This window comes from Erythrolamprus reginae, chromosome Z, assembly GCF_031021105.1.
Source record: "Erythrolamprus reginae isolate rEryReg1 chromosome Z, rEryReg1.hap1, whole genome shotgun sequence".
NCBI lineage: Eukaryota > Metazoa > Chordata > Lepidosauria > Squamata > Dipsadidae > Erythrolamprus > Erythrolamprus reginae.
In genome coordinates, this window is record NC_091963.1 from 143,914,924 (window position 1) to 143,941,226 (window position 26,303).

At 41.3% G+C, this 26,303-nt stretch overlaps 3 protein-coding genes across 3 annotated transcripts; 1 reads left to right on the plus strand and 2 right to left on the minus strand.

The window, feature by feature from the left end:
• The first annotated feature begins 2,387 nt into the window (after window positions 1-2,387).
• LOC139154258 (olfactory receptor 10G6-like) lies at window positions 2,388-8,240 on the plus strand. Its single transcript, XM_070728686.1, has 3 exons — window positions 2,388-2,573; window positions 5,280-5,341; window positions 7,322-8,240. Exons 1-3 carry the CDS (start codon window positions 2,388-2,390, stop codon window positions 8,238-8,240), a joined length of 1,167 nt encoding a protein of 388 aa, XP_070584787.1.
• Window positions 8,241-8,244: 4 nt separating this feature from the next.
• On the minus strand, window positions 8,245-15,180 carry LOC139154259 (olfactory receptor 10G6-like; the record flags this gene model as incomplete). Its single annotated transcript, XM_070728687.1, has 2 exons — window positions 14,284-15,180; window positions 8,245-8,283 (listed from the first exon to the last, which is right to left on the minus strand). Coding segments are annotated over exons 1-2 (936 nt in total), but the record flags the coding sequence as incomplete, so codon positions are not given.
• Window positions 15,181-20,890: 5,710 nt separating this feature from the next.
• LOC139154260 (olfactory receptor 10G6-like) lies at window positions 20,891-21,817 on the minus strand. Its single transcript, XM_070728688.1, has one exon. It carries the CDS (start codon window positions 21,815-21,817, stop codon window positions 20,891-20,893), a length of 927 nt encoding a protein of 308 aa, XP_070584789.1.
• Window positions 21,818-26,303: the final 4,486 nt, after the last annotated feature.

Genomic DNA, 26,303 nt, shown 5'->3' on the forward strand with positions numbered 1-26,303 from the left:
AGAAGCGAAGGGAAGGCAACTCAAAAGAGTCAACCAGCTTCATATTTAGAACAGAACAGAATAGAATAACAGAGTTGGAAGGGATCTTGGAGATCTTCTAGTCCAAACCCCTGTTTAGGCAGGAAACCCTACACCGCTTCAGACAAATGGTTATCCAACATCTTTTTAAAATTTTCAGTGTTGGACTATCCACAATCTCTGGAGGCAAGCCATGGATTAATTGTTCTAACTGTCAATTAGTCAATTAGTCAGCAAACTCAGTCTGGAAAAGGTTAGCCATCACTGCCCTATACCATTTCAGACAAATGGATGTCCAATTGCTTGTTAAAAACCTCCAGTGTTGGAGCATCCACAACTTCTGGAGGCAAGTTGTTCTACTGGTTAATTGTTCAGGCAGAAAACATCTCCTAAATTCTAGACTGCTTCTCGATTAGTTTCTACCCACTGCTCCTTGTTCTGCCCTCAGGGGCTTTGGAGAATAGCTTGACTCCTTCTTTGTGGCAACCCCTGAGATATTGGAACACTGCTATCATGTCTCCCCTGGTCCTTATTTTCATCAAACTAGACAGACCCAGTTCTTGCAACCAGTCCTCATATGTTTTAGCCTCCAGTCCCCTAATCATCTTTGTTGCTCTTCTCTGTACTCTTTCTAGAGTCTCAATATTTGTGGAGTGCTTGTTACTCTCTGAACTTAGTTGCTTTGTTGGCAGCCTTTTCATTACCAAACTAGGTAACATCATCAGTGCTAGAAGGGAGCGGGGTTTCCTCTCTTTTTGTATGCTAGTGGCTTGCACTGTCTGTGTTGGTGAGAATGGCCTTGGTGGTTCCTGTTTTTTCCTGTTAGCTTGTTTGTCTGAATTGATTGTTCCTTGATTCAGGTATTGTTCAGTTCTTGATTGTAGCCTTAGTGATAATCTTAAGCAGCCTACTCTGCTTTCTGTCCACTCTGGACTCTGAAAGAAAAGATAGTCTACTGCTGGAAATGAAACTGTTTGTAACTATTGCTACATTGAAGAAATAATCTACTTGTGGCATTGTATATCTTACTATGTTTATAAAGAAGTTAATGAATCCAGCTGAATCAGTCATTTGTGTGGGCTTCTGGAAATTGATTTTTGTGCAGCACACTCTGCAGAAATGATGTTTCACAGAAAGGGAGTCACCACAGAGAAGGCCCATATTTTGGATCCTGCTAGATGAACCTTTTTACAAGAGAGGACCCATACATTCCCTGCCTCCCCGGTCTGGTGGATTGGGTAGCTATTCCTTTATGTCTAAACGTCTTAAATAGGGAAAACAAAGCATAGCGAGGAAGGGAAATTACAACTTAGATGTTGAATTCATTAGAACTTTATCCAAAGCTTCTGAACACAACAGAACCAAACAGAACTGCATTGAATCATATAAAAAGGACTTTGGAGGTCTTATAGTTCAACTCCCTGTTTAGGCAGGAAAACCTACACCACTTCAGACAAATGGTTATCTAAACTCTTTTTTAAAAACTTTCAATGTTGGAACAGTCCCAACTTCTGGAGGCAAGTTGTTCCACCAATTAATTGTTCTGTCAGGAAATTTCTCCTTAGTTCTATGTTGCTTCTCATCTTGATTAGTTTTCACCCATTGCTTCTTTTTCTATCCTCAGGTGCTTTGGAGATTAGTTTGACCCCCCCTTCTTTGTGGCAGTTCCTGAGATACAGTATCAGAATATAGCTGTCATATCTCCCCCAGTCTTTATTTTCTTTAAACTAGAAATAACCAAAAAGGAAACTCACAATGAGTTTCTATAGAAGACTATGTGAACAAATATATGAACGTATAGTATATAGATAAGAATGTTAAAATATGGACATTGAGCAATTGAAAATATTTAATTTATATATATATGTAAATGTTTATTTATATGTTGTGTTTGTCTTTTTTAAATATATATATTCAATAAAATATTTTTTTTTTAAAAAGAAGGCCAATCTTCTACATTGCACAGTCCTCTGGCTCAATGAATGAATGAATGAATGAATGAATGAATGAATGAATGAATAAATAAATAAATAAATAAATAAATGTGGGGAAGATCTCCTATATCTACATATAAAGGATATCAGGCAGTGAAGGGCTACCAAAATTTTTACTACCACACTGTGGGCATGGCTTATGCAGGATGCCCTGCTTTTTCTTTCAATATATTTCATTGCAAATTGGGTGCTCTGGGGTGGGGCTCCATTTTCGCTACCCCATTCCCCCCATTCCCCTGATATCAGGCAAATGGAAAGATTTATTAAAATTTTCTCTTCATGAGCTGATGTTTATCATTCAGTTCGTGTGTCATCACAATGATAAAACACTTGGGATGGGAGATACACATTAATAAGCCAACGCTGCAGGAAAACATGGAGAAGATCTCCACAGCCAACGTATTCAGAGAAGATGCTATAAGACTTTCATCCATACAGATATTTTTATCCTATATAAATGAAGGCAGACTAGTTAACATTCAGACAGCTAACCCGATTAAAGCCTACAGGCTACTTGATGGAATCTACAGAAATATTGAAGAACATGTCCAGAAAATTTGTGTTTGAAAGCGAGTGGATAGGAAGGGAATAGACGCCAGAATGCTCAGCCAGGAACTCAGGAAACAATGTAGATAAATGTATTTATTCAATTTTTATGCCGCCCTTCTCCTTAGACTCAGGGCGGCTTACAACATGTTAGCAATAGCACTTTTTAACAGAGCCAGCATATTGCCCCACAATCCGGGTCCTCATTTTACCCACCTCGAAGGATGGAAGGCTGAGTTAACCTTGAGCCGGTGATGAGATTTGAACCGCTGACCTTCAGATCTACAGTCAGCTTCAGTGGCCTGCAGTACAACACTCTACCTGCTGCGCCACCCCAGCTCTAGTGAAGACGGTTCAGCAGGAACAGGCTTAAGTAATTTTATTCTTCAGTGTATTCAAAAAATACTTTCTTTCTTCTTCTATATACAGAATATACTTCACTTTAACTATGTACATGTATTTGTTTTATTTATTTTTATTTTATTTGTTTTGTGGTATACAAAGATATAATATTTATATACATGATACTAGTTGAGTATCTAGTTGAGTACTAGTTGACAGGGGACGGAAGGTACTCTGGTGCACTTACACATGCCCCTTAATGATCTCTTAAGAATTGGGAGAGGTCAACAGTGGATAATCCAAGGGTAAAGTTATATATATTTGCATATATATATATATAACAATGTTGACAGAACATCGCGGGTGAAGCTGTGGAATCTATCACCCCAACTTTGCTCCTAACAAAAGATTGGTTTAGGAATGTGACCCAGTTGTCAATATCATATTCACTGATGATGAATTCTCCTTTTTCATCAAAGGAGATCTTCTCCCCAACGCTGTTGCTGAATCTTATGCTTCTCAGAAAAGAATGAACCTGAAATACAGAGGAAGCCAGAGAAGGAGAAAGAGAGAAAGAGATAGAAGTAAGGAGAAACCATTTACAGTTTATGTTCAAAACATACACATGGATATATAAATAAAGAAAATATTAAAACTTTTTTATCTTATTAGTAGGCCAAAATCAAACAAATACTCATTCCAACATAAAGGTAAAATATTAGATTAATAAAATAAGATTCACATAGAATTGCATTTAAAAAATACCCAGCAAATTAATGTTGACATTAAACTCTTTAGCTTAATTGTTAAAGCCTCTTAAACAGGGCTGGGTTCTAACTTAACTCGCTGCCGGTTCACTTCCTCCTGCGCTGCAAGGTTGTCAGGGGCACGCAGGGGCACAACACACACATATAGGCATGTTGCTGGACCCCCCCCAAAATCCAAAAATAAGATGGTGAAGCATGTGCAATGCCAGAAATTTGTCTTCTGCGCATGCTCAGAAGACCCCCCCCCAAACCCTTACACTTACTAGTGTAAGTCTAGTCTAGTCTAGTCTAGTCTAGTCTAGTATAGTATAGGTTTCAACTGTATTATTTTACATTACTATCCATTTTCCATACTATTGCACCCCACTCCTACTCCCCTTCTCTCTGTTCTGTTCTTATATTTCTCTTCTCTTCTCTTCTCTTCCATTCCCAACCCTACCCCACCCCACTTATTCCATTTTAGTGAGAGTGTTGATGTTACCTGTTGGGGACTGACTGCTGGCAAACCACAATATCTATTCTATTCTATTCTATTCTATTCCATTCCATTCCATTCCATTCTATTCCATCCCTTCCGATGCCATCCAATGCCATCCCATTCTATTCTAGAGATGGTTTGGGTGTCAACTCTAGGGGCATGATATTCCAAAGAAAAGGCTCTTTTGGATCTTACCAGCCTAAATCTCTTGACTGATGGGATCCACAGCATACCTCTTCTGTTGGCGTTGGTGGGGCAGGATCATCACAAAAGGATGTCCAAAAATAATTTAAAAAGTATTGCAGGCCATAGTGTGTTTCCTCTCCCCTCTGCCAAAACAATCACAATAGTTAGGTATTTCTTTAGGAAGGGGGGGAAAGGTCAAGTTGTTAATCATAATCATGTGCCCCTTTTAATCTGCTTCATGAAAAAGGAGCAGAGTTTCAGTCCCATGGTTCTAGCCACCATCTTAAAAAAAATTTTTTTTTGCCTGAAGACACCTCTATGTAGCACTGATGATGTTACCTAGTACAGTGGTACCTCTACCTAAGAACGTCCCTACTTACGAACATTTCTAGGTAAGAACCGGAAAAGGCAGGGAGAAGGCATGGGACCTCTCTAGGAATCTCCTGGGAGGAACCAGGGCTGGAAAAGGCGGGGAGAAGCATCCGTGGGGGCTCTCTAGGAATCTCCTGGGAGGAAACAGGGCCTCCACCCTCCATGTGGTTTCCCCAATCACACACATCATTTGCTTTTACATGGATTCCTATGGGGAAAAATTGCTTCTTTTTACAAACTTTTCTACTTAAGAACATGGTCATGGAACAAATTAAGTTCGTATGTAGAGGTACCACTGTATATTTATTTTTATTTTATTTATTTAGATTTATAAGCTGGCCCTCTCCTGATGGGCGGTGACATGAAATGTCTGCAAGAAAATCACTAAACTATGAGAGCAACCCTTAGTTCAACCTTCATATGTTCTATTCTATCTGTACAGTCCGTAAAAAACCCCTCATTCACTCATCATGAAATCTCCAGAACTGCAAAGTTTACAAACTTGAAACTTGGCACTTATGTTCCTCTTGGCTTCTGGGTACTAACTGAGATAGGATTTTTCAAAATGACCATCAGATCATTAGTATTTTTTTACACAGTATTATATTAATTAACACACTCAATTCTAAGGAGTTAGATGTTCTACTCCCCCTCTGCACCGGAAAAGAACTCTGTCCCAACTGACAGTTGCCTTATATTAATATGCTCTGATGCTATCCCTCCACTAAACTGGGCATGTGCATGGCCAGAGCATGACTCATCTGGCATGCGGGCTGGAGTTTAGACATTCAACTCCCCCTCCCCACCCGAAAAGAAATCTGATCCAACTGCCAATTGCCTTATATTAATTCACTTAAACTAAGCCCTCTTTTGGTGTAGCAAAGAGCACTAGTCTCCAAACAAACTGGTAATTTGTACAAGTCCCTTATCAGTCCTGTGATACTTAGCTTGCAGCTGTGAGGCAATTCACAATCCTTCTTCTTTCACAAAGTGAAACACACTTTGCCCTGGTTTAGTTTCAAAGCGGGGAAAAATCAGCACACCAAAAGTCAAAGTCAGTAAAGCAGTCACGAAACACAACGATCAGATAATCCTCCACTATGGCCAAACCCACAGGCTGCTATTTATAGCAGCCTCACTAATTACCACAGCCCCACCCAACCACAGGTGGGCTCATTTTCTTTGATAATAATCTCTCAGTTGTTGTTGCCTATGCATTGCTCTCCACATGCGTGGATCTATCATTAACTCTTGTTCTGAATCCAAGGAGGAGCTAGATAATTGATCTCCTTCTGAGCTGTCTGCCACACTCTCCTCCTCCCTGTCACTCATGTCTTCTTGGTCAGAGGAGCCTTCATCAGCAGATTCCACTGGGAGCAAAACAGGCCTGCAGCATGTGGCTCTCTCCCCCACATCTACAGTCCTTGGGGCAGGAGCTGGGCCAGAGCTAACCACAACACACATTCTAATACATTTTCAAGCTTTAAGTGTCAATGTATCAAGCCTGAGCACATAGTTTCTTAGTGAAGCATGGGTATTCAGCTACTACTAAATCTATATACATAACTTCTTTTTCTTAAGCAAAGGTAGAAAAGACAAATGAGGATAATTTCCCTCTTTCTTTTCTATTCTCCTGAGATTTCCAGCTGTATGGAGTGATGGCAGGAACTTGGGATTTCATCCAAGTATAGCAAGGGTGCCCCCTTGAGATTGGATCCTCACACACCCCCCATAGAGACAAGCATTTTTCAGATGAGCCTGGATTCCCAATGGATCTATAACAAGGTTGCCCAATGTGCATTATTACAAATAAAATATGTGGCACAATTACGTGCCTTTTTAAAAAGAGAGATTTGCGCAGAGAGGCTCCATGTTGAAAAGAGATGCTTGAGAGAGTGACAGAATATTTTGGAAACGACGTGAAGTGACCGGAGAGGTAGTAATGGCTTCAGCATAGAATTACTCAGGGAAAGGGGAACAATTTGAGAATCTTATTCATCAGAACAATATTGAACATGTATTGCATCTCCGTAATGGCTTGATGGATCTTCATTTGCATGATAGTAGCTAGCTAACATGGAAAGGACAGATCTTGACAAATGGTAGGTGAAACACTAAAAAAATCTAGTACCATCCTGGATATTATTTGGGGCTCTCCTTCCTAGTGTTCTTGACTGACAGCTTGGTGCCAAAGTTAGGCAAAATATGAAAATGAGAAAAACTGGATTGAAGCTTTTAACATGGAAACTCTTCCATATATGTTAAATGCTGCTGGAAAAAGAGAGGGTAGCCAAACAATGAGACTCATGATTGAAGAATTCTCTTTTATGTGACTTCCTTGATATCCAGATTGGGTTGTGGAACAAAGACCAGAACTTTTATGTCAAATGAGTCTTAAGATGAAGTGGACTTCTTCAGACCTGCTACTGAAGTTTGCTTCTTTGTGTAAACAATGTTAAGAAATCTTGCAAAAATCATGGCATCACCCCATCTTACCCCATCCCCACCAGTCACGAAGGTTAGTGCTCTTCAAAAGACCCCTCCCTCCCGTGGTTGTTAATGCTGTCTAAATTGTGTGCATTGCAGAGATAAATGTTGCCAACATTGCCTGAAATGGTGTGTGAAAACCAAACAACCCTGATGCATTTTGTCCTCTTGGGGTTCCCGTACCCACCCATCTTACACATCCCTTTGTTATTATTTTTCGTGTGCATCTACCTGTTGACTCTTCTTAGTAACTTGGTGGTCTTCTTGGCCACAATCCATGAGCCTCAGCTACATAAGCCGATGTACTGGCTCCTTTGCCACTTGGCCATTGTGGACATCGCCACCTCCACCATTGTGGTACCCAAGATGATTGTTTCCTTTCTGGATGGCAACAAAGGCATCTCATTCGCAGGCTGTGTAACTCAACTCTTCTTCTACCATTTTGTGGGCTGCACAGAATGCTTCCTTTACACTGTGATGGCCTATGACCGCTTCTTGGCTATCTGCTGGCCGCTTCACTACAGTATCCTCATGAACCGCAAAATTTGCCTTTGGCTTTGCATGGGCACCTGGTTTGGTGGGGGCTTGCATTCAATCATAGAGACAACCCTGACTTTTCAGCTGCCCTATGGACCACGCAATGAGATAAGTTACATCTTTTGTGACATCCCAGCCATGCTGAAGCTGGCGTGCACAGACACCTCCTTCAACCAGATGTTCACCTTGATTGATATAGGTCTCGTCGCTATGAGTTGCGTTCTACTTATTCTGGTGTCCTACGTCTACATTGTCTTTGCTATCCTGAGGATTCGCAATGCTGATGGCCAACGTCATGCCTTCTCCACCTGCACCGCTCATGTAATCCTGGTGATAACCTTTTATACACCTCTCGGTTTCACATACCTGAGGCCAGGAGCAGAAGTTCACCTTGGAGGGGCGGTTGCTATATTCTACACCACAGTGACTCCTTTCTTGAATCCGGTCATATATACACTCCGAAACAAGGAGATGAAAAATGCCATCTTGAGATTAAACGGAAGGAAATCTTAATTCTTTGATAACCTGAAGGACCAACTTTCTCAGTCAACTTTTGCTTGTACCAGAAGGAGAGATGCTATCTCATAGTCTTATTTCGGCACCTAGATCGTGGCTTCTGCCGCCCCCACTTCTTTCTTCCCAGAACTGTTTCATCCAGAGATTGGATCACTGTGGACCAGCAGTGGGTTACTCCTGTAGTGGCAGAAGCATCATGCATACGTGCAAGTGCACACATGAACCAGTAGGAACGGGTTTTAGAACCCACTACTGCTCTGGACAAACCAAATAACCTAGAATAGTACTTGTGTTTGTATATCCTTTTGAATTTTCAATATTTCTGCATACATTCGACACGATCTGTTTTCCGCACAAGTCCTAGATAAAGGCGACACAGTTAAACAACAATAAAAAACAGTGTTGTTTATGTATTTATTTCATGATGAAAATGGTCTAAGTCACAACCTTTGTTAGAGATTTGAATTCAAGAGGAGCCCTTGCTAGTGAGTGTGCTCCGGAGCATATATACCACCTATTCTGACAAAGCTACCACATATTGTGAGCAAAGTATCACGTAAACCTGTGCACTTTGTTTTTCTTACCTAAATGTGGAATCTTACTTTTTTTTCACCCTTGAATTTCATTTTGTTAGATAGCGCCCATTGTTCAAGTCTGTCAAGATCTTTCTGTATCTTGAGCCTATCTTCTGGAAAGTTGGCTAATTCTGCCAGTTTGGTGTCATCTGCAAATTTGATGAATTCCCCATCTATCTCTCATCCAGGTCACTTCAGTTTAATGAAACGAAAGACTAGGGGGAGATAGGATACAATATCTTAGGGGCTGCCACAAAGAAGAGGGAGTCAGGCAATGGGTGGAAACTAATCAAGGAGAGAAGCAACTTAGAACTAAGGAGAAATTTCCTGACAGTGAGAACAGTTAGTCAGTGGAACAACTTGCCTCCAAAAGAATATGTTGGATATCCATTTTCATTTGTCTCTGTCTCTCTGTCTCTTAGTCTTTCAGTCTCTGTATCCTTCCCCCCCATCTCTCTCTCTCTGTGTTTATGGACAAGTAGATAGATAAGTAGATAAATAGATAAATTATCGATTGATCGATCAATCAATCAATCAATAAATAAATCAATTGATTGATCAATAGTTAGATAGAAAAAGAGATAGAATGATAGATAAATGATAGGTATCTACCTATAGATGATAGATAATCTGTTTTATGCCCTCTTCAACATCTTCATCAATGACTTGGATGAGGAGATAGATAGGTAACTCATCAAATTTGCAGGTAACACCAAACTGGCAGGAATAGCCAACACTCCAGAAGATACAGAAGGATCTTGACAGATTTGAGCATTGATTATCTCACAACATGAAATTCAAAACTAAAGTTCTATATTTAGGCAATCAGCAATGTGCAGCAGCTGCCAAAAAAGCCAACACAGTTCTCGGCTACATCAACAGATGCAGCCACAATATAAAAAAGATGTTGAGAATCTAGAAAGAGTGCAGAGAAGAGCAACAAAGATGATTAGGGGTCTGGAGGCTAAAACATATGAAGAAGGGTTGCAGGACCTGGGTATGGCTAGTTTAAGGAAAAGGGCTAGGGGAGACATGATTTATTTTATTTTATTTATTTATTTTGTCCAATACACAATAATACACAATGAAGGTTATAGAGGATATAGTAGAGAAGATATAGGAGATATAGGAGAGACTACAGGACAGGGGACGGAAGGCACTCTAGTGCGCTTATATACGCCCCTTACTGACCTCTTAGGAATCTGGAGAGGTCAATCGTGGATAGTCTAAGGGTAAAATGTTGGGGGTTAGGGGATGATACAGAGTCTGGTAATGAGCTCCACGCTTTGACAACCTGATTACTAAAGTTGTATTTTTTACAGTCAAATTTGGAGCGGTTAATTTTATGTTTGAATCTGTTGTGTGCTCTTGTGTTGTTGTGGTTGAAGCTGAAGTAGTCTTTGGCAGACAGGACACTGCAGCATATGATCTTGTGGGCAATACTTAGATCATGTTTAAGGCATCGTAGTTCTAAGCTTTCAAGACCCAGGATTGTAAGTCATAGGGTAGAGGAGTCAAGGGCTCTTCACTGTTCCAATATCACAGGGATTGCCATAAAGAAGAGGGAGTCAGGCTGTTTTCCAAAGCACTTGAGGGTAGGACAAAAAGCAATGGATGGAATATGTATAAGCGATGGTTGAATGGCTCTCCTCATCTCCCTGGAAGCTCTCTGGAGGCAGAAAATGACCAGTTTCAAGTTGGGAAATGGGCCATTTCTGGCCTTTAGATGGCCTCCAGGAGGATGGGGGTGGGAAAGGTCATTTTTGCCCTCCCCAGCTCCTAGAAAGGCTCTGCAGCTTAGGATTGTGTGGGATGCTACACATCTTCTTCACTTACCTTGTTAGCTTCTGGGAGGGGGCTTCATGAATCCGAAGCAGAACATCCAGATTCAGTCACAGTTTTGTTCTATATCAGTGATGGCAAACCTTTTTTGGTTCATGTGCCAAAGGAGGACACCGGTGTGTGTGTGTGTGTGTGTGTGTGCATGTCCATACCCATAATTCGATGTGCTTCCATCCTTTTATCCATAATCTCAAACTTAATCCACCATGTACCGATACCAATTTTGTATTGTCCATTTATATCCTTGGCCACCTTTAAGCCAGTCACATGACCTTTAAGCCACCCCAGGTCACATGATTGTCATGCCACTCCCACCTGGTCACATGGCCACCAAGCCACACTCACAAAATAAGCCACGCCCACAGTGTGGTAGTAAACACGTTTGCAGCCTTTCACTGCCCCTATTCTCCAATTGGCCACTAGACCAGGGTTGAGTTCCACCTACCTTTGCCACCGGTTCTCATTGCAATGTTTTGCTTGTCCACACTCGCTCTGCTCACACACGTGTATGCAATTTCAATAGCAGGATTCAGCTTGAAACACAGCTGATCAGCTGTGTTTTGGGCAAAAAAATAAAGGACAGTATTAACCTGGAGGCAGGCAAGAGGGCTCTTTGTCAAGCTGTGGAAGAGGAGAAGGCATCAAAACACAAAAAAAAAAATTGCCCAAAATCTCCCCCAAAAGATGGCAGCATCCAGGGACTGTCACTGACCAAACTGGATCTGTGACACTATCGTCACATCACCTAATGTATTGGGTTATCTGGTCTGAACTGGGTTGAACCCACCCCTACTGTAAACATACTTAGCTCCATCAAACATTCATTATGTTTTATTTATTTATTATTAGGATCTTGTAGGTCATCTAGTCCAACCCCCTGCTGGTGCAGGAAACCCCACATCATGCTATTCCAATAGCAGTCGAGTCTTTTCTTGAAGGTCACTAGTGATGGAGCGTTCACCACCTCTGTGGACAAGCTGTTCCACTGGTTGATCGCTCTCACAGTCAGAAAGTTCCTCCTTATTTCCAGGTTGAATCTCTCCTTGGACAACTTCCAACCGTTGCTCCTTGTCTGGCTCTCTGGTGCTTTGGAAAATACTGTGTTCCCCTCCTCCCTGTGGCAGCCTCTCAAGTATTTGTAGACTGCTATCATGTCCCCACTGGACCTCCTCTTTGCTAGACTATCCATGCCCAGTTCCTCTAACCTTTCCTCGTATGTTTTAGTTTCTAATCCCTTTATCATTCTGGATGCTTTCTTCTGCACTTTTTCTAGAGTATCAATGTCTCTTTTGTAGTGTGGTGACCAAAACTGAATGCAGTACTCTAGGTGTGGTATAACTAGGGCATTATAGAGTGGAATTATTACCTCTTTTGTTTTGGAATGTATTCCTCAGTTTATGCAGTTTAAGATTATGTTGGCTTTTTTAGCCGCTGCTGCACATTGTTGGCTCATGTTTAGTTTGTTGTCCACTAAGACTCCAAGATCTCCCTCACATCGCTCAACAGCAGTTGAGAGTGTTTTCGCCCAGTTTGTATGTATGTTTTGGGTTTTTCTTACCTAGGTGTAGGATCCTACTTTTCTCTGCACTGAACTTCAATTTGTATGTTTGGGCCCATTGCATTAGTCTTTCTAGATCCCTCTGTATCCTGAGCCTATCCTCTGGAGTGGTGGCCATGTGAATGAGTCCTATGGGATTGGGTGGCATAGAAATTGAATAAATAAAATAAAATAAAATATGGTTAAACCCACAGACTCTTCATCATGTTTGTTTATCAATCACAGTTTGAAGTAAGTATAAGTGCACTGCAAGCTAAAAAAATACACTCCCCAAACCCTCCACTGAAGATAGAATAAAACCATTCAAATGGCTTTGATTGTATAACTGTCCCTAATTATGTGTTGAGGTGGTGGTACACTAGGATCAAAGCTGATATTTCTTCTTTGCAAAGAGGTCCTTCAGCCCCCATATCCTAACAGTGCCATTGTACAGTATGTCAGTGTAATTTATAGAAGTAAGATCTCAATCATGATCATAATAGAACTGGAAGAGGTCCAAGTCCCTACTCAAGCAGGAGACCTTATACTACCACTTTAGCAAAGGGGGGAAAGTTATGATATGTCACGTGACAACAACACGTCAGTTGGAGTTTGACACCCCACCTTATAGCATTTCAGACAACTCACTTTTTAAAAGAGCTTTAAAAGCAACCTTGACTTTTGAAGGCAAGCTGTTCCATTGGTCAATTGCTCTCCCTGTTTCCCAGTTAAGGAAGTTTCTCCTTAATTCCAGATTGCTTCTCTCCTGATTAGTTTCCATCCATGTTTCTTATCTTGCTTTTTTGGCGCTTTGGAAAAAAAACCTTTTCCCCTCAAATACTGGAAGATTGCTATCATGTCAACCCCCATCTTTCTTTTCTCTAAAGTAACAACATCTAATTCCTACAACCATGCTTCATATGTTTTAAATCTCCAGGCCTTTAATCATCTCAGTTGCTCTTCTCTGCACTTTTTCCAAAGTCTCAACATCTTTTTTTTAATTAACGTGGTGACTAAAACTGGATGCAGTATTCCAGATGTGGTTTTATTAAATGTTTTATAAAGTGGCGTTAATTTTGATTCTATACCTCAGTTTATACAACAAAGGTCATAACAGCTGTTAAGTGTTGTACCTCATGATTCTTGACAAATGTATCTTTTTCTTTTATGTACACTGAGAGCATATGCACCAAGACAAATTCCTTGTGTGTCCTATCACACTTGGCCAATAAAGAATTCTCTTCTCTTCTCTTCTCTTCTCTTCTCTTCTCTTCTCTTCTCTTCTCTTCTCTTCTCTTCTCTTCTCTTCTCTTATCTTCTATTCTATTCTATTCTTGTTTGGGCTGCTGCTGCTGCACACTGTTGGCTCATATTTAAGTGATCATCCATTAGCACTTCAGAGTCCCTCTCATAGTTTGTGAGCCAGGTTTTGACTAATTGTACTTGTAACCTTGGTTTTTCCTGCCCAGATGTAAAACCTTATTTTTGTCCACGTTAAATTTCATCTTGTTAGATATGTTTTATTGTTCAAGTCTGTCAAGATCTTTTTGGATCCTGAGTTTGTCTTCTGGATACAAGGAGAGTAAAGGATCAGGACTTTTCTAAGACGGATGGATTTTTTTTTTGATTCAGCTTATCAAAATTTAGAAATAAGCAAGTAAATGTTGAAATGCTAGAATAATGAAAAACAAATAGAACTGGGTGAGCCCTGATACATCTTCTCTTAAAAGCATTGGTGCACATGCCTGTGAGTTAATGAGTTGAAAATGTTTATAGAATTAAGGTTTTCCAATCAACATTGTATAGCAATAAATGTAACAACAAGCACTGTTTCTCAGTAATTATGCTCTGACAGCATTCAGTTCTCTTTTTATTTCTTAGAAATTGAATTTATATCCATCCCAGTAAGTCATCTAAAGATGACTTACATGGTGCCTGTGTTTACAAGGTGATTACTATAAAATATATGCATGGAATTTAAGGTCCTGTAATCAACATTGTATGGCATTGCCAGTAGAGATTCCCTCTATTAGATTGTAGAAATGTTCACAAAACCAGTTTAGGATGATCTCCTCGACAAGTTTACGAGGGCAACTTTTATGTCCTTGTTCCTTAGCGTATAGATAATGGGATTCAAAAGTGGAGTCAATGAGGTATAGAAGACAGCCACCACTCCATCCAGTGGGTCCTGAGATCCTGGTCTCAGATAGATGAAGACAAGGGGAACATAATAAGTTACTACTACAGTTATATGAGCAGTACAGGTAGAAAAAGCCCGTTTACGACCTTGGGCACTGCGGATCTTCAGGATGGTGGAGACAATGTACATGTAGGAAGTCAAAATCAGAAGGAAGCACATGGTGGCCACAAGACCGACATCCACCATGGTCACCATCTCATTGAGGGTTGTGTCAGCAGAGACCAGCTTCAACACAGCAGGGATATCACAGAAGATATAGTTGACCTGGTTTTCGCGACCAAAAGGCAAGCGAAAAACAAGGGATGTCTCCATTATGGAGTGAAGGCATCCTCCAACCCAGGTACCCATTACCAGGAAGACACATGTCCTCTGATTCATGAGATTGCCATAATGGAGTGGTTTGCAAATAGCCAGAAAGCGATCATAGGCCATCAATGTATAAAGGAAACATTCTGTGCAACCCAAAAAATGGAAGAAGAAGAGTTGGCATACACAACCTCCAAAGGATATGATCCCCCCACCTTTTAAAAATCCAACAATGATCTTGGGAACAATCACGGTGGAAACTGCCATGTCTATAAAGGACAAATGGCAAAGGAACCAGTACATGGGCTTGTGGAGATGGGGATTAGATAGAACTACCAACAGAATCAGAAGATTGCCAAAGAGTGTCATTGAATAGACGAGTAGGAAGAAGATAAGTAAAATTTCCTTCAGACTGCTGGGATATGGAAAACCAACTAGGACAAACTCATTCAATAAAGTTTGATTTTTATCTTCCATCTGGGCAACAAAAGATATCACAGGTATGCAGTGAATCAATCATGGAAAAATATCAGAGAATAAACAGAACAATAATGAAATCTTTAAGCAGATGATCCATAGGTAGCGTGACTGAGTTACTGGAGAGCTATTGACGATATGGAATGCCCAAGACAACAAATTCTGTCCAGTTTGTTTAGTTTTCACACCCCATTCATACAATACTGAGGATTGAGGATTAGCAAGAAACTGGACGATTCTGAGATTTTCTTTCTGGAAATATAACAGGGCTCAAAAGATTCTCTTTGTGAATTGTGATGCTAAACAAGATTCTTAAAGTTTTCTAAGTCATAGAATCATATTCTTTTCACTCACAACACAAGACATACTGGTTTTTAAATTATTCTATTTTGAAAATAGAAGCTTGGAGATATGGATTTTAGATTTCAGGAACCTGTCCAAGATCCACAGAAACTCAGAAGGAAAATGTTTTTGTTGAAATATAGTATTTTTCCATTTGGCAGCCAAGACATTTTTTCAGTTGCTCATCAATTCAACGTAGTCTTGAAATCTTAAACCATTTGCTTCCAAAAGCATAGAGTTTTTACATTTTAAGGCCCTTTATAAAAATACTTCACATTTCTTACTTAATAAGGAGAAGATTTGCCTTAGACAGCATGACACAATATAACTTCAAACACCTTCTAATTTCTTCATTGGAGGCTTAGAATTTACTTAATTTTCCTCTGTCATAAAACCTGTCATTCAGAGCATTTTAATAACAGATATTTTGAAATAAGTAAATGACCTAGTCTTTTAGGTAGCTACATCCTTCATTGCAGAATTTCCATGAGGGAAAAAATGGTGAACAGATTTTATCCGCAAACATTTTATCAGAACATGCTCCTCATCAATGCTATTTATTTCTTTAATTAACCATCTGTGTCTATATAATATAAGCAAGGAAAAGCTTTAAAGCTCTGAGCTTTAAAGAATTTTTTCCCCAAGAGAAGAGGCCCTAATTCCCCAAAGGTCTTCCTTTTACCAATGTAGAATATGGTATCTTTTAATGATCACTTATTTCTATTGAACTCTTTTCCCTCGGGGTATTTTTACTATTATTATACCATACATTTCTCTCTTAAGGATCTCAGAAGTTTATCTCTTTTCTTCAGCAGTTAATCCACAATTTACCATTTTCCATTTTAGAAAAATAATATGTCCTGGGCACTAGAAGAAAAACATTGAAACAACTAGTTTATTAAAAAAGCAATCAATCAATCAATCAATCAATCAATCAATCAATCAATCAATCAATCAATCAATCATAATAGAGCAGCAGTTAATCCACAATTTACCATTTTCCATTTTAGAAAAATAGTATGTCCTGGGCATTAGAAGAAAAACATTGAAACAACTTGTTTATTAAAAAATCAATCAATCAATCAATCAATCAATCAATCAATCAATCATAATAGAACAGCAGTTAATCCACAATTTACCATTTTCCATTTTAGAAAAATAGTATGTCCTGGGCATTAGAAGAAAAACATTGAAACAACTTGTTTATAAAAACCAATCAATCAATCAATCAATCAATCAATCAATCAGAATAGAGCTGGAAGTGACTTGGGAAGTCTTCTAAGAAGTTTATCTCTTTTCTTCAGCAGTTAATCCACAATTTACCATTTTCCATTTTAAGAAAAATATTATGTCCTGGGCATTAGAAGAAAAACATTGAAACAACTCGTTTATTTTAAAAAATCAATCAATCAATCAATCAATCAATCAATCAATCAATCAATCAGAATAGAGCTGGAAGCGACTTGGGAAGTCTTCTAATCCAGCTCCCTGCTCAAGCAGGAAAGCCCATATCATTGCAGACAAAGGCTGTCCAACCTCCAGTGATGAAGCACCTACCACTTCTGAAGGCAGGCTGCCCCACTTGTTAATTGTTTTCCCTGTTAGGAAGTTTTCCCTTAATTTATTTATTAAATTTATATATCTGTCCATCTCACTTTCCAAAGTGCTACTGGATGACTTTCTTTTTTAAAAAAATTAAACAATTTACATTAAAAAAAAGGTGTGTTACATTTTGGTTTATGGACAATTATCCCACTTTCGTTTACATTATTTTCTTATTTATTATGTCCCTCTTTGGTATTTGTAATAAACAAGAATATCGTTCAGTAGTAAGCTGGGCAGCCACGGAACGGTGCTGAGTGCTCCCTTCTATAATAGGCCATGCAAAAGGAGGCTGTGACTGGCCCAAAAACAAACCAGTGAAAGCTCGACCTCTTCCGAATTCCTCCAGCCTGGGCTGTATCCAAATTCTCCCCTCTCAGCAGGAACAATGGATAGGCAACAATGGGCAGCCAAAATTTTTACTGCCACACTGTGGGTGTGGTTTATTTTGTGGGTGTGGCTTAATGGCCATTTGATTGAGTAGGAGGGGCTTGCCAACCATGTGACCAGGTGGGAGTGGCTTGAAGGATCATCATCATTCAGGCGAACTGCTAACTCCTCAACTTACAGTGTGGCTCGCTGGAGTGACAATTTGTTTTGCTTTTCTCGTGCTCTCCTTCCTGGGTCACCTCCCTCCTCAGGCTAGGTAGATAGATCAACGGGCGCTGTCAGAAGCATAAATGCCAGCCCCGCTTCCACCCACACCTTCTGCTTGCACCTCAGGAGGGAGGTGGCCACTTGAGGCTAGAGGGGAGCTGGGCAGGAGAGAGGGAAGCTCGTCCGAGTCCAGGAAGGAGGAAAGAGGAAAAAAGCAAGGAGTGCAGATGCAGCAGCAGCAGGAAAGGGAAAAAAGGAGAGGCAAGCTGAGACCAGTAATCCAAGAAGTGACAGCTGCCGATCAGCTGAAGCTGTGCACACATCTTCATTTCCACCGGTGGAACTGTGTTCTACCCGTCCTATCTGCTGCCCACCCTTGCTTATAGGCCAGGACATCTGAATAGTCTGCTTTACTGTCATTGGTGTCTGCAATAATAATAAATTTATTGTCATTGTCAAAACAACGAATTGTCATTTGCAACGAAAGTCGTGTGACACCCAGAGACCAGTCCCACCATACATAAAATTTAAAAATAGAATAAAAAATAGAATAAAATGTCCCACCCACTACAAATTCCCCACCCTGAACCACTCAACCATCTACATGACAAACCGAGTAATATTGTCCAACAGTTCACTGATGGTGACCCTTTACTTCGTTGTTAAGTGCGAGTATAGCTCTGGGATAAAAACTATTCAGGAAACATGTGGTCTGAGTTCTAGTTGTTCTGTATCTTCTGCCAGAAAGTAACAGTTCAAAGAGATTGTAAGCAGGGTGAGAAGAGTCTTTGAGAATGGTATGCACCTTCCTAGAACAGCGAGATGTGAAGATGTCATCCAGGGCGGGTAGCTGGAGCCCAATTATGTTCTGGGCAGTTTTAATCATTCTCTGTAGAGCTTTTTTGTTCACTACAGAGCTGCTCCCATACCAAGCTAGAATGCCATATGTCAGGACACTCTCAATGGTGCTGCAATAGTAGGACAACAGTAGATGCTGAGATAAATTTATCTTCCTGAGCATTCTCAGGAAGTACAGCCTCTTTTGTGCCTTCTTCACAAGCAATATTAGCATTCATAGTCCATGAGAGGTCCTCTGAGATATAAGTGCCCAGAAATTTGAAACTACCAACCCTCTCCACCTCCTCGCCATTTATGTGCAATGGTGAGTATACATCATAAGAGGGCTATGGGGATGCCAACTTCTGCTTCCTCCTCCTTTGTTTCTTCACTTCTGGACCGGCTCCTTCGGTTTGCTGGGTCTTAGCATCAGGTTTTTGGGAGGCCTTCCCTTCCTGCACTTAAGGATGATGGGCATACTTTCCCTTTTCATCTCAAATGTGTAATGTGATTCAATACCATATCCTTAATTTTCTCTTTTTACTTTATGTACCTCTTCCCTATTCATTGTTAATAAAGATTATATTTTTATTTTTTAAAAAAAGAATTCTCGTGCCTTCTCAATAGAGTCAATTTTGAATTTTTTGTCCCTGCAAGTTATAAAACTGGGGTGGCGCAGCAGGTAGAGTGCTGTACTGCAGGCCACTGAAGCTGATTGTAGATCTGTAGGTCAGCGGTTCAAATCTCATCACCGGCTCAAGGTTGACTCAGCCTTCCATCCTTCCGAGGTGGGTAAAATGAGGACCCGGATTGTGGGGGCAATAGGCTGGCTCTGTTAAAAAGTGCTATTGCTAACATGTTGTAAGCCGCCCTGAGTCTAAGGAGGAGGGCGGCATAAAAATTGAATAAATGAATGAATGAATGAATGTAAATTGGGGGAAAATAGGGAGGAGAAAGGAGGGGAAGACTGGTTGATTGTGCAGATTACACATGGGCAGATAAGAAGCCATTTATCAGTGAACAAACCTAACATGTTAAAATATATTTATTTATTTATTGGATGTGCATGCCGCCCCTCTCCGAGGACTTGGGGTGGCTCACAACATACCAAAACAATAAACAGCATACATATCTAAAGAATCTAATTAATATAGCTAAAAAACTTTAAAAACTCTAATAACATTTAAAATCATTTATTCCCATTTACACAGTAAGACATACTACACTCATCGGCCAGGGGCTAGGGTCTACTGGCCCCAAGCCTGGCAACACAGATAGGTATTTGTTCTGCCGGCTCCTAGCACGAGCCTTCAATTAATTGCAAAAGTAACAAAAGCACACACACACACACACAGGACAAGGCAACAATAGTTTCTTTATCCAAAGAAAAATAGAAGAAAAACCCTCTTTTGAATTCAAAGGGCTCACTTGTAAAAACAAACAACTTCTATGCAGTGAAATAACAAAAACAACAAACTTAAGTCCATTAACCAGTAGCTGTGATTTCGTCACAGCTATTCTTTTTCAGACATTGTAAATTCACTATGATTTATGGTCAGAGTCCTGAAATCCAAACACAAGGTCCTGGGAAAATCCGGAATGGCAATGCAAACTCCACAAGCACGATCAGATAATCTTCCACACTGTGAGGCTGGCACACTGCTCATTTAACAGCAGCCCTAATTACTTGAACCCCACCCAACCACAAGTGGACTCTATTATCTCCTGTAATACCTGCAAAGCTGTTCTGTTCTATGCATAGCTCTACGCATGCGTGGGTCTATCACAATTTCCTCATCTGAGTCTATCAAAGATAAGGAAGATGATGACTGGCTTCTTCCTGGGCTGCCTGCCAGGCCCCCCTCTGAAGGTCCCATCTCACAATCACTCCCTTCTTCAGATGATAACTCGCTTCCCGAAGCTGTCGGCAGCAAAACAGGCCTGTGACATTTGGATGTTTCACCCACATCCACCCCCACAGTCCTTGGGGCAGGAGCTGGCTCAGAGCGAACCACAGCAGGCATTTCAATTTTTACGGAAGGCAAGAAGGGTGGGGGCAGTGCGAATCTCTGCGGGGAGCTGATTCCAGAAGGCTGGGGGGCAATATGCTGGCTCTGCTAAAAAGTGCTATTGCTAACATGTTGTAAGTTGCCCTGAGTCTAATGAGAAGGGCGGTATAAAAATTGAATGAATGACTGAACAAATGAACCAACCAACCAACCAACCAACCAACCAACCAACCAACCAACCAACCAACCAACAAACAAACAAACAAACAAACAAACAAACAAACAAACAAACAAACAATTGTTCCAGTTTGGTTCTAGTGCTGTTAGAATTTACTAATCCTGTAACTCAGGCTCAGCATGGAATCTTTCATCTCCTTGTTCCTTAACGTATATATGAGTGGATTAAGGAACGGAGTCCAGGTGGTGTAGAAAAGTGCCATCACACTACTGAGCAGATCCTGAGTCCCTGGTCTCAAGTAATTAAAAGCTGGCGGCACATAGCAGATTATCACCACAATGAGGTGGGATGAACAAGTGGAGAAAGCTCGTTGCCGTCCTTCAGCTGAAGGGATTTTCAAAATGACGGTGACAATATACACGTATGAGGTTGCAATGAGGAAGACACAGACGATGGCTACTAAACCAATATCAAGCAAGGTGAAGATCTCAAGCCATGCGTCCGAACATGCCAGTTTCAACAGGGAAAGGATTTCACAAACGATGAAGTTCACCTCATTCTTGTATTCATAAGGCAAGCCATAGGAGAGTGAGGTAACCATGATCGAGTGCACACAGCCACCAAACCATGTTCCCAGAGAAAGATAGAGGCACATTCTGTGGTTCATCAGGATGTTGTAATGAAGAGGCTTACAGATGGCCAGGAAGCGGTCATAGGCCATAACAGTGTAGAGGAAGAACTCTGAACAGCTCACAAAATGGTAGAAAAACAGTTGGGTTAGGCAGCCTCCAAAAGAAATAACCCGACCTCCTTCCACAAACCCACCCATCACCTTTGGGATCACTATGGTGGATACTGAAATATCCATGACAGCTAAATGGCAGAGAAACAAATACATTGGTTTCTGCAGATTGGATTTAGATGCTACAGTCACCAGGATCAGAATATTCCCAACTACAGAGAGTAAATAGACAAGCAAAAACAAGAGAAATAAAGGGATATAGAGCTGGTGAGGATATGGAATGCCCAAGAGGATAAATTCAGTCCAGTGTGTTTGATTTTCACACCCCATTCATACAATAATATAGTCTTCTCTGGGAAGTTCAGATTTACACAGGAGAGGGTTAGCAAGAACGGGGTGATTCTGATATCTTCTTTCTGGAAATATATCGGGGCTCAAAAGATTCTTGGTGAACTGTGAAACTAAACAAGATTCTTAAAGTCTTCCAAGTCATAGAATCATGAATCACAAATGGGTTTTTGAATTATACTATTTTTGTTGTTGTTGTTGAAAATAGAAGCTTGGAGATAAGGATTTTAGATTGCCCAAGATGTAAGATCCACAAAAAATCAGAAGGAAAATCTTTATGCTGAAATATGATATTTCTCCATTCGGCAGCAAAGATTTTTTTTTCAGTTACTCAACATAGTCTATGTTATTCAGCATAGTCTTGAAATCTTAAAACATTTGTCTCCAACAGCATAGCGTCTTTACGTTTTAAACAATTTATACAAATTCTACACATTTCTAACTTAATAAGAGAAGATTTGCCTTAGACAGCAAGACACAAGCTGGAGAAAATGGCTTGAAAACATGACATAAACAGTTGTGAACATGAGAAAACACATTTCATATGACTTTAAATGCATTCTGATTTCCTCATTGGAAGCTTTGAATCTACCCAATTTTCTTCTGTCATTCTGTCATATCATATCTGTCACATCTGGTCTTCTTTCCCAGGTTGTTCAAAGCATTTTAATAACAGATATTTTGAAATAAATAAATGAGCTAGTCGTTTAGGTAGCTACATCTTTCATTGCAGGATTTCCATGAGGGGGAAAATGGTGAACAGATTTTATCTGCAAAGCATTTTATCAGAACATGCTACTCATAATCTATTTCCTTAATATATCATCTGTATCATAAGCAAGGAAAAGATTTGAGTTTTAAAGAAATGTTTCCTCAGGAGAAGTCATCCTTATTCCCCGAAGGTCTTCCTTTTACCAATTTAGAATATGGTATATTTTAATGACCACTTATTTTTTCTATTGAACTCTTTTCCCTTTGGGTATTTTTACTTTTACTATACCATATACAGTATTTGTCCCTTAGGGATTTCAGAAGTTTATCTCTTTTCTTCAACAGTTAATCCCTGATTTATCATTTTCCATTTAAGGAAAACAGTATGCAGCGGACATGAGAAGGAAAACATTGAGACAACTGGTTTATAAAAATCAGTCAGTCAGTCAACCAGTCAACCAGTCAACCAGTCAGTCAACCAGTCAACCAGTCAGTCAGTCAGTCAGTCAGTCAGTCAGTCAACCAGTCAACCAGTCAACCAGTCAACCAGTCAACCAGTCAACCAGTCAACCAGTCAGTCAGTCAGTCAGTCAGTCAGTCAGTCAGTCAGTCAGTCAGTCAGTCAGTCAGTCAGTCAGTCAGTCAGTCAGTCAGTCAGTCAGTCAATCAGAATAGAGCTGGAAGGGACCTTGGAGGTCTTTTAATCTAGCCCTTGCTGAAGCAGTAAATCCCATATCATTCCAGATGAATGGCTGTCTAGTCTCTTCTTTAAAAAAATGAAGCACCCACAACTTCTTAAGGGAAGCTGCCCCACTTGTTAATTGTTCTCACTATTAGAAAGTTTCTCCTTAATTTATTAATTAAATTTATATTTCTGTCCATCTCACTTTCCAAAGTGCTGCTGGATGATTTTCAAAGACTTAAAAACATAAATACATTTTTCAGAAGAGAAGGATTTAGGGGTAGTGATTTCTGATAGTCTCAAAATGGGTGAGCAGTGTGGTCGGGCAGTAGGAAAAGCAAGTAGGATGCTTGGCTGCATAGCTAGAGGTATAACAAGCAGGAAGAGAGAGATTGTGATCCCCTTATATAGAGCGCTGGTGAGACCACATTTGGAATACTGTGTTCAGTTCTGGAGACCTCACCTACAAAAGGATATTGACAAAATTGAACGGGTCCAAAGACGGGCTACAAGAATGGTGGAAGGTCTTAAGCATAAAACGTATCAGGAAAGACTTAATGAACTCAATCTGTATAGTCTGGAGGACAGAAGGGAAAGGGGGGGGACATGATTGAAACATTTAAATAGGTTAAAGGGTTCAATAAGGTTCAGGAGGGAAGTGTTTTTAATCGGAAAGTGAACACAAGAACAAGGGGACACAATCTGAAGTTAGTTGGGGGAAAGATCAAAAGCAACGTGAGAAAATATTATTTGACTGAAAGAGTAGTAGATCCTTGGAACAAACTTCCAGCAGACGTGGTTGGTAAATCCACAGTAACTGAATTTAAACATGCCTGGGATAAACATATATCCATCCTAAGATAAAATACAGGAAATAGTATAAGGGCAGACTAGATGGACCATGAGGTCTTTTTCTGGCATCAGACTTCTATGTTTCTATGTTTCTAAAATCAACAGCAATTAAATAAAGGGAAAAAATCAAGAGGTTGAAGAGTGTGGGGTAGGCTATTGTCTTTCACTCAACATGGTGTGCTTCCTTCAAGGCCCCAAACAAAATGGCTGAGGACCTTTTGTAAAGCCAGAAGGATGAAGGTGGATCTCAGATTTGATGCCAACTTATTCTAGAGCACAGCAGTGATGGGCTCCTACGGGTATGATCAGAAGCGCAGAAGTGGTAGAAAATGTTTGATTTTTTTTTTCTTTTTTTCCTCTCTGGGCTCTGAGTATGTTTTTCCTATTGCAGTAAATGAAGCTGAATGTGTATAATTCCGAGTCTACGGAGAGCGGCGGCATACAAATCTAATAAATAATAATAATAATAATAATAATAATAATAATAATAATAGTAATAATAATTATTATTTTAGAAGAGCTATGCGTATGTGTGTACATAGACGTGCAGTTTATGTAGTAGATAATGTATATTTTTGTGTGGCTGTGTACAATATGCATGTACAGATATGGCATTTATACATAGAATTAAAGAGTATACAGTGATCCCCCGGGTTTTGCGATCCCGATCATTGCGAAAGGCTATATAGCGATTTTTCAACCCGGAAGTAAAAACACCATCTGCGCATGCGCGCCCTTTTTTCTATGGCCACGCATGCGTAGATGGCGCCGGGCAGATCAGCTGCTGGGCGGCTTCCCTGGGTCTTCCCCCTCTTGCTGGCGGGAGGGCGAGTGGCGGGCATCAGCGAGGAGTTTGCGTGGGCGGCAGGGAAACCCCAGCGCCGCTTCCCAGCTGAGTCCTGAAGCCAAACGCGGAAGTTCGCTTCAGGACTCAGCTGGGAAGCGGCGCGAGCGAACGGCGTGGGCGGGCGAAGGGCGGGCGCGCGGGCAGGCAGGCGGCGGACAAGCGGCGGGCGGACAAGCAGCGGGCGCGGCAGCAGCGAGGAGTTTGTGTGGGCAGCAGGGAAACCCCAGCGCCGCTTCCCAGCTGAGTCCTGAAGCCAAACGCGGAAGTTCGCTTCACGACTCAGCTGGGAAGCGGTGCGAGCGAACGGCGTGGGCGGGCGAAGGGCGGGCGCGTGGGCAGGCAGGCGGCGGACAAGCGGCGGGCGGACAAGCAGCGGGCGCGGCAGCAGCGAGGAGTTTGTGTGGGCAGCAGGGAAACCCCAGCGCCGCTTCCCAGCTGAGTCCTGAAGCCAAACGCGGAAGTTCGCTTCAGGACTCAGCTGGGAAGCGGCGCGAGCGAACGGCGTGGGCGGGCGAAGGGCGGGCGCGCGGGCAGGCAGGCGGCGGACAAGCGGCGGGCGGACAAGCAGCGGGCGCGGCAGCAGCGAGGAGTTTGTGTGGGCAGCAGGGAAACCCCAGCGCCGCTTCCCAGCTGAGTCCTGAAGCCAAACGCGGAAGTTCGCTTCACGACTCAGCTGGGAAGCGGTGCGAGCGAACGGCGTGGGCGGGCGAAGGGCGGGCGCGCGGGCAGGCAGGCGGCGGACAAGCGGCGGGCGGACAAGCGGTGGGCGCGGCAGCAGCGAGGAGTTTGCGTGAGCGGCGGGGAAACCCCAATCTTCGGCTCCTCGCTGCTGCGGCGGAAGTAAAAACACCATCTGCGCATGCGCAGATGGTGTTTTTACTTCCGCACCGCTACTTTGCGAAAAACCGATCATTGCGAGGGGTCCTGGAACAGAACCCTCGCAATAATCGGGGGATCACTGTATTTTGGATGTTCAGCAATAGTAAATAGATAGGGATATTGTTTCTCTTTGAGGCAAGGAGAGGCCTAATCCTAACCCAGGGGTAGGTAAAGTTATCTCTTCTATGACTTGTAAACTTCAGCTGCCAGAATTCCTGAGCCAATCATGCTAGCTCAGGAATTCTGGGAATTGAAGTCCACAAGTCATAGAAGAGCCAACTTTGCCTACCCCTGCCCTAACCCAAACCCTTGATATGAGTGACATCAAGTTGGCTAGCTTTAAGCCAATCACATGACCTTTAAGCCACCCCCAGTCACAAGATCATCAAGCCACTCCTCACCTGGTCACATGGCTGGCAAGCCACACCCACATAGTAAGCCACGCCCATAGTGTGGTAGTAACATTTTATTGATTGATTGATTGATTGATTGATTGG